We start from the raw sequence: 9,469 nt of genomic DNA on the forward strand, positions 1-9,469 counted from the left end.
GTCTTTTCACATGGGTCAAATGGACCTCTTGGGCCACTTAGGCTCCAGGGTCAAGGTGTAATTGAAACCCCTGCACCTATTATAGATATGCTTCTGTCCACCGGTAGTGTAATTTATTTATAGGAGTGTCGCACCTTCTCCTTATAGCCTTAGTCTTCTAAGTAGAGCTGTGCCTAAGAACCTCAGGGGAGGTGCTTTGCTAATGGGAAACTCCGCCCTAGAGGTTCCTTGCAAAAAGTGTGGCACTGTTTTGGGAAGAAAGAAACCATGGTTTTTTTTTCTAAAACTGGGTAAAACCTTTAATTGGATGTTTTTAGATATCAGTACATGTTAATTTAATTTATATGTTATGGAATAAAATAGGAAATCTCATGAAATAATACATTTTTAGGCTTAAGCCAACTGGAAAATGTTTAGCAAAATTCTCCTATATTCTCTCCGGAAATTCTTATTCAAGGCGCCGTAAACCACAGCATTGAGGCAGCTATTGAAATAAGCCATGAAGTAGCTGGCAACAAAGAGCCAACGTGGGATTGACTCTCCTATTTGTGGGTTCAAGCCCACCAGGAACCCGATGATATTCAGGGGGCCCCAGCATACAGCAAAAAGCACAAAAACTATGAACATGGTGATGAAACTGTGCTTGTTGTTCGGCCATGCTTGGACTTGAACCTGTCTTGGTTGCCTGACCCGATGCCGACTTTGGAGAACTAATATCCAGATCTGGAGATAGCAGAAGCTGACCACGCCAGTGGGTAAAAAGAAATGGAAAATCACTGTGGCAATCGTATACAATGGGCTGACTGACTGAGAAAACGTGCAGGAGAAGACTCTTGGGTCGTATTGCAAGGATCCCAGGAATAGGTTCGGTAGAATGGCTGCCAGAGCCAATGTCCACACCAGTCCCACGTACAGCGCAGTGCTCGTGTTGGAGAACAGGCGAGCGTAGCAGCTGGGATGACAGACGAAGACGTATCGATTGATGGCAATGCCTGTTATATTGAAGACTGAGCTCATCACGCTGAGTCCCATAAAGAGACCACTCAGTAGGCAATGAGTGTGACCCATGTTCCAGCCACGGTTGAAGATCGCAAGAAGAACCAAAGGGTAAGGGTAACATGCCACCAGAAGGTCCGCCACAGCAAGACTGACCACGAAAGCATTCCCTGGAGGAGATACAAGCAATATCGTTACTACTAGCATATTGCATAGGCCAGAATATAACATTTTTACATTGATTTTTCAGATAAATTATACAAACGAGTCCGTACAGGAGCAATTTAGTGTGCCAAATCCAGGTGACAAGTTTCTTTGAAAGTCAGCACAGACTAAGTTCAAACAAAGTACCGGCGCTCGGTGCATCATGGCGGCCAATTATTATTATTATATACACCTTCCCACCTGCTTGTTTTCCCTCCATCTTCTCCCTTCCCTGGCTCTATGAAGCCAGAGCTGTCAATCAAATAAGGGGGTGTCGGGAAGGTGTATTTAAATAGTTGGCCCCACCATAAATCACATAAGATAAGCGAGTCTGATTCCAGCGATGTGTCATTTATTAAGCTGTGTGCTGTAGATTCAATACAATCAGTGTTTTATCAGCAGGAGATTATCACTTCCTGACTATGTCTTAAGTGCAGGCCCATCAGGCTAATCTGTGTAACCGCGCCCCCACCACTGATTGGCAGCTTGCTGACATTGGGAGCTTCCTGTGTACAATCAGTGATGTGGGCGGGGTTATACACAGCTCAGCATTCCGAGCACTGGTAAATCTACAACAGAGAAAACAAGGATTCCATCAAAACTGCACCAATCAGTGGAGTAAGTGACACATCGCTGGTATCAGACTTTAATGCCTTGTATTATGCTGCTTTCAGATTAAATAGCAAAACCCTGCTGACAGATTCACTTTAATAAACCAAAACTCGAAAATGATGTTTCTGGTTTCTAACGACTTTCATCACTTTTTGGACCTTATTGTCACACCTCTTATTTATTTAATATTTTTCTGAAAAGTTCAGACAAGTGTAAATCTTTAAAAATCGCAATATTCACCTAACCAATCCTCCATTCATCCCCTTCCCTTGATTTCCAGCTCCATGCAAGCCAATAGGTGGTTGTTTTACTGGCCTCTTTGTACAGCCTGACGAACAATGTGCATCTATTGTTAAAGGGGTTGTCTGGCCTTGGGATACAAGTCTGCAATCACTCTGTGACTGAAGACTTGTGAATCCTCACATCACCCGAACTGTGCGCTGTGAGGATTCTCCGATGCCCGCACTTGGAGTGGTGGGCACATGTCCGCAAGTACTGTATATGATTTGCATATATGCGGTCACATGCTGACTAGTTGGGAGCTGTCTCGCTCAATGCAAGTATATTAAATGAAGTCGGACACGTCTAGTTGGAATGTGGCCGGAAATATACAGTGTACTGCAATTGCAGTGTGCGTGATATGAGGATTACCAAGTATGCAGTCACAAAAGTGACTGCAGACTTGTAGCCTAAGGCCGAACAACAACCCCTTTTCATACGATCGTACTGTGCCCGTAGTATATAATGTTATCTGCAGCACATGCCTTGATTACACAGGGAGAATTGCTGCCGATTTAAAGATTATTTTTAAGCCTGCTCAAAAATTATCGCCCCAGACAAACAAGTGTTTTTCCTTTTCATCGGGTGATTGCCAACCTGCTTAGACTTGAACATTCGCGAGCTGATTATTGGCTCATGGTCCTTAAGGTTTGCCCGCCTTTGAAGAAGTAAGTTCTGGGGAGTCTACTGAGGATGTGCTGAGAGACCGAGGAAGGATAGGAGAACGAAGCAGTTATCTCATACCCATAAGAGGGTGGATGAGGACCAGTAACGGCAGTGGAGAATGGTTTGCCCTGGAGGCCTATATTGTGGCCTGTGCTGGGGACCTATTGGACTAACAAGGGCCTGCAACAGATAAATGTAAGCAATATTCTTGCAACCAGGCAAACGTCTGACTGAACAGGTGGTATGAAGAAGGGATCAGTAGATGAAGTTCTATCGAGACCGAGGCTAGGAGTTGCAGTGACTCTACTTGTTGTCTGTGTACAGAAATGTTATGTTGGTGCTCACCTCACATTTACGGGAGTCCAGTTGAGTGGACAATGTGAAGATAACCCGGTCTAGTGGTCCGTGTGAAGTTAGCAATGACCTTACATGAACTGGGTTCGAGAAAGTTCAAGTGTTGCAACCACCAAGCGCATCGTCCCTTTTGAAGCGTAACCATTACATTTGTTCTACCACTGTCATGTGAAAGAGAGAAGTAAAGATGATGACCTGGAAGCTCTGCGATCTGTTCCATCAACCACTGGAATAGTGTGTCGCAAATATGATTATTGAATTTCAGTACTCGAGAGAGACGTTAGACCCATTTTACCTCCAGAAAACCAGAATAGATTTATAAGACCCCCACGAATGACTAATGTTCTGATCTCTGCTTTCCAGCAGAAGTCAGACCTCTTAGTGTAATCGTGAAATCAAACATTGAACTGGAGAAAATCCCATTCTTTGAAGCTTATCTGTGACAGTAGTGAAATGTGACTGGCTGCGCTCCCTCCGTGACAGCTTCCTTAATGTAATTGCCGTGTAATCGATGACATGGATTTCTGCTGCTAATATGTCGTAATCTGGTGTGTCCGCATGTCATGCTGGTTTAGGAAGTCACTCGTCATGTGCCTTGTGTAACACTGAAGACTCCTTGGCCACCATTGCACTTATTGCCTAGTCATTGGCACCTTTGCTGGTTTGATGCTTTGTCCTCTGCTCATTTTTTCCACCTGGCTGAGCAAGAAACCATAGCTGCCCCTATTTGAATAGGGTCTCCATTAATTGTGTTGATTCTGGAGCTCCTGCCGTCAAACCCCCATTAAGATGTATTCCGATCTCTGCCATTTATGACATCCAAGGGATATAGATAAAGGCTGTTCACACCTCTGTACCAACATTACCTAGAGAGCGGGATCACTCTTCTGCCGCTTTAAAGAGATGTTCAAACAACGAGCGGATCTCCCGATTTACTGTAGAAGTCCTCAAGCATGGTGGAAGTGTATACAGAGGGAAGTGCGTCCACAAACACTTCTCCAATAATGGTGACATAAGAAGGGGGCCCTGTTCTTAAGATAGTTGTGGGTGCATCTACCAGACATTAATGACATCTGGATATCAGAGATGGGACTACCTCTTTAGTGATAGGTTATCAATGTATAAGATCTCCCATAATCTATAGGGTTTGCAAACTTTATCTAAAGTACATTTTTCCCAACTAGTCTGTGTTCCGGACTTCAGGCTACAACCAACCCTGTAAGTAGTCTCATTGTTAAAAGGGAACTCTACTTTCGACAAACTTTGCATAGATCAATAGTACATGTGAATCTTAAGAAAATTTGTATAATTTCTGATTACAAAAGTCTGCTTCTTTCTCCACTTATGAGCCACTTTACACCCTCCCTCTGTCTCCTGTACTTGTCATACGCTCTGAAGAAACAGCTCACCTTGTTTTGCTCAAGACAAGATTGAGAACAAGCACAGTGAGATGTCAGGTTACACCTATTATACTTTATGGAGAGGAGAGGAGGAGCAGAAGAGTGAGAATGCAAGCAGAGGGAGACACAGAAAGATCGTGCTGAGCTTTTTAACAAGTCTTTTTTTCTCACGCCAGAGAAGGATTCACATGTACACAGCCTAGAACTACTGTCTAATGTCCTCCATGCTGTTGATCATTCAGTCTGTGTGCTAAGGTATGAAGAGCAGGAATACCTCTCGGTGTGCTGCACTGTGCATGATTGACGTCATAACAGTTGTTCTCCATCCACCAGTTCAGTCAATTGCAATTTAGGAGATAATGACTGCAAAAGGGAAAACTGATGAAAATGCAGGATATCATAGAATGAGTAACAAAAAAACACAACAAAGAAGAACATAGCTGTGACAAATCCCAATATAATTGCCAAAGGGCTAACAGAATGGCAAAACTATGGACAAACCCTAAAAAAGGGGGGAGGACTATAGCACAGGACAAGTCGCTAATCAGACACAAGAAAGGATATGGGTCACAGGGGACCCACATGAAGAAACGACCAATAAGTCCAAATAAAGTAATGTATTAAAAGTACAAACTTTTATTAAATCGTAAATTACATAATACATCAATGTACACTATAATTACAAAGGAACAGTGAGGTATAGTGCTGCAAAGTGCCTAGGCACCACATAGGTTTAAAAACATGTTAAGGGCGCATGGAACCGAGGACAAACCCACCCATATAAATTATTACATGTGCCGACCATGAAAAAATGGATGTGTAGCACGTATTAATAGGTGAATACCCATAATTGGACCTAACGCAAAGTCCAGCTAATACCAGCAAAGTCTAAAACATCCAGTATCAGGTACCTGCTCAGGGCACAAAAATGAAAAGATATAGCGTTTTTTTACCTTTTAGTAGGAAGCTGAGTGGGATGTACACAGGATCCGGGCGCCCTCCCCGACGCACGTTTTGGTTTTTACACCTTCCTCAGGGGGCATGATGAATAGGACTAAGTGCGGTGTTATATAGCAATATGTACCGGAAGTGACCGGGACTAACCCGGAAGTAACTAGCGGTAACTATGGCGACCACTATACATTACCCTTAATGGCTAAAAAAGATCGTATAATAGTATTGTAACGATATAGGGCGCACGCCGCGGACCGCCGACCGCCGGACAATCACAGGGCCCTGTGAAGTCCAGCGGCGGACGCACACACGGTGCGTGCCCAAACCGAAACACAAAGCAAAACTGCGCATGCGCGGAACGTCCGCAAAACCGGAACCGCCATCTTATAAGAGGGAAAAGAGTGCCCAAACCATGGTGAGTTTCACTCCAAAAAATAAAGACAGAACTATACAAAATAGAGATACTACTAAGACAGATGGATGCTAGTAAATATTATATTATACATAAGGATAGAGATTTAAATAAATATCCATTTACATACTATTCCATGGCTGGATAATAAATAAGACGAAATGATGTATTATGTAATTTACGATTTAATAAAAGTTTGTACTTTTAATACATTACTTCATTTGGACTTATTGGTCGTTTCTTCATGTGGGTCCCCTGTGACCCATATCCTTTCTGATATCATAGAATGGTAGAGTTGGAAGGGACCTCCATGATCATCGTGTCCAACCCCCTGCTCAATGCAGATGTCTGTCCAGCCTCTGTTTGAAGACCTCTATTGAAGGAGAACTCAACACAGCTTGTTTGCTCATTACAAACCATCAGTCATTTACCTTCGATCTAATAGTACGGAGAACAGAGCATAAATCGGCCCCACTCTCCAGTCACCTCTCTATCCCCATGACCAAATTGTATCTGCTCATTGCAAAAAATGGATTAAATGGATATTGGGGAATTTGATTTGTAAGTGATCCCCTAGTATGTAAGAATAGGTGAACCTTTGTTACACATAGAGGGCATTCTTTTCAACACAGATTTTCCATACAGATATCAGTGTTGTTTCCAATCATTGTCGTCTCGTATTGGCTGATGCATGTTCAGTATTTCTCAGTTGGGTCTCGATGACCCATGGCACGTTTCTGCAGCCAAACTGGTTCAGAGGTGAAAACAGCTGAACTCAACTAATTTTGTGGTGCTGAAAATGAGTATGACGCTTACATTTGCTGATTGGCTCCAATTTTCGAGATCCAGAGGTGGATGTAATACTTATGACACCTTTCATACAGGCTTTTTGAAAAATTGTCTTTATTATTTCATCCCCTGCATAATTTCCCCTGTATAATGGCCCCGACCCTGTAGGAGGGGCCCCCATACTTTGATTCCCCCACAGTCCCACCACACGTTTTTAAATAACATAAAAATATACTCACCTAATCCAAAGCGTGCGTAGACCAACGAGCTGTCATCCCTCGCACAGGACATCAAAGTCTCTGTGCGGCACGATGACGTCACCGCTGCGGGAATCTGAAAGTCTGGTGTTTAGATCGTGTCTCCCTACTGTACCGCGGAGGCTGCGCATGCTGATATAGTTAACAGTGAGAGTAGCTCCAGGAGGGGCCCTCCGAACGCGGGGCCCAGGGTGACTGCACCCTCTGCTATCCTCCCGGTAGCTATGCTACTGGATATACCATACATTTTAGATAGGTACGGGTCCTACATCTGGGGCCAACATTTGTATCATCCCATCTTGTGGCCGGGGACTATATGCCACAGATGCCTAGTCTGAGGTGGGTTCCCAGTGGCTTCTCCCCACCCTGATCCCCATACACAATACAATGTACAAATAAGGGAGGAACCTATCAGTCTAGAGGAGCTGGAATAGGAGAAGCTGCCGGGGACCTGCCTGGTACTAGTCATCTGAAACACGCAATTCCTGTCCAACTCTTCAAAGTATATGTTCTGTGAAATGCAGGGTTTGAGTTAGGCTGTGTTCACACGTTGCTTTTTTTCTGCAGCTAAATTCTACTCTCTTGGCAATAAAAATGTGGAGCTCAAAACACCCATTTTGCGGTGTTCAAAACGCCTGTTTTCCGGTGTTCAAAACACCTGTTTTTGGAGTTTTGGTCACTTTTTTTCGACGTTATTTTTGAGTAAAGATTAATATTTGTGATTTATCTGCAGTACTTGTTAAGTTATATTTATTAACATTTTTTTGTGTTTTTTATTTCACTTTCTCATTGCTTCCCATGGGTGAAAAAACTGCAAAAACGATGAAAGAATTGAAATGCTACAAATTTAAAAAATACTGCGGTTCTTCAGTTTGTCAGGAAAAAAAAAATGAAGCGTGTGCATGAGATTCCCAAAATTCATAGCTTTTGCTGGTACTTTAAGGCTATGTGCTCATGTTCAGGATTTCTTGCACAAATTTCCTGAGCAAAACAGGACATTTTCTGCAAGAAATCCACATGCGTTTTTACCACGTTTTTGGTGCGTTTTTTTTGCGGATTTTTTCCGGAGTTTCCCAATGCAATAATATAGTGGGAAATCCGCAAAAATCAGCAAAATTAGTGAACATGCTGCGTTTTTTTACCAGAAAAAACGCATCATGTGCACAGAATGCATTCTAAATGATGGGATGCATAATGTATGCTTTTTTTTATAGTGAAAAAACGTGAAAAAAACGTGAAAAATATGCAACGTGTGCACACAACCTAAAAAGCAGCTTCTTTTCTGCCACCCAAAATATGCTGCAAAAACGCAACATGTGAACATACCCTAAGCATTTTTGCACAGGTTGAGTATTTGCAGCAGATTTTTGTGCCGCAATAACCGGAGTGTTGGCAGGAAAAACGCTGCGTAAACTAGGCACGTTATTATATGCATTTGTGATGCGCTTTTAAATGCGTTTTTTTTTCTATTCTTTTGAATGAGTGAAACCGTTGAAGGAAATTTACATCCTGCAGATTGGATAAAAAGGCTTTGATGGCTCAAATCCACAAAGAAAAAATAAGCAGCGTGTGAATGAGATGTCAGAAATCGCATTCACTTTGCTGGTGAAGTAAAATGCTGCGTTTCTTTTTTTCCTGTAGCAAAAATACATAAAAAATTAGCCGCAAGAACGCAGCATATGAACAAGCCCTAAACCGTACATGGATGCAATCACGAGGCCAGTGTCTGATTCATGCTGCTCGAAATTCCAGGATGGGACCCTCATTGTCCCCTTTAGAACATAATCTCCTATGTACAAGAAAAACTATTGAGAATGAAATTACGACTTTTGGGATTAAGTTGAGATCATCTCCAAAAAATTGTACAAACTTTTTTTAAAAAGTTCTAAATGTTCTAATTCTAGAAGACAACATCTGTGTGTAGATGGAGGAGTCTGTTCCGGGAGTCGTTCATTCACCTTTCCCTCCATGAAATCCAACAAATCGAATGAAATGGATGTGAAATATGTATAAATGTAAAAGAAAATGTTCACCTGCTTTTCGAAGTTTCTTGTTCCGGAACACAGATGTGATGACCAGAAGGTTCCCAAAGATGTCACCACTGATGGTCAGAATGAGGATTGTAGCGAGGGTGTTGACCAGCCAGGTGGGGTATTCTCCTTCTTCTTCCTCGGGGTCCCCAGGTGAGTGCTGGCTGTGGGTAGGGACCACCTGTTCCATCTCCCTGACCTCTGTCTCCCCCCTACATTGTGGATACAGTCAAGACATCTTATAGCTGGAACGTCCTTCACTTCAACCTGTCAGCGCCAGAAAGACAAGGAACTCGTCAGTCTCCCCTTCCCTGCATCACAGTATGGGTGGGATTTATCGTTTCCTCCATTCAGCTTTTCGTGGTCCATGGGAACGACTCTTCCCCCAGAGTGACAGCTCTGATAGTACAGATGGATGTATTGATTTTCAGCTCGCGTGCTCTACCATTACTACCGTCATTCCTTCATGTAAAGGGCAGTAAACTCCTTCAAGACCATGCATTACGGCTATAGGAG

At 42.9% G+C, this 9,469-nt stretch overlaps 1 protein-coding gene across 1 annotated transcript; it reads right to left on the minus strand.

The window, feature by feature from the left end:
* Window positions 1-335: 335 nt before the first annotated feature.
* Window positions 336-9,236, minus strand: LOC143773997 (melatonin receptor type 1A-like). Its single transcript, XM_077261293.1, has 2 exons — window positions 8,957-9,236; window positions 336-1,166 (listed from the first exon to the last, which is right to left on the minus strand). The coding sequence occupies exons 1-2, from the start codon at window positions 9,141-9,143 to the stop codon at window positions 394-396; spliced, it is 960 nt and encodes a 319-aa protein (XP_077117408.1). The 5' UTR covers window positions 9,144-9,236; the 3' UTR covers window positions 336-393.
* Between the last annotated feature and the right edge of the window lie 233 nt (window positions 9,237-9,469).

The sequence above is a fragment of the Ranitomeya variabilis genome, chromosome 5 (genome assembly GCF_051348905.1).
Source record: "Ranitomeya variabilis isolate aRanVar5 chromosome 5, aRanVar5.hap1, whole genome shotgun sequence".
Lineage (NCBI taxonomy): Eukaryota > Metazoa > Chordata > Amphibia > Anura > Dendrobatidae > Ranitomeya > Ranitomeya variabilis.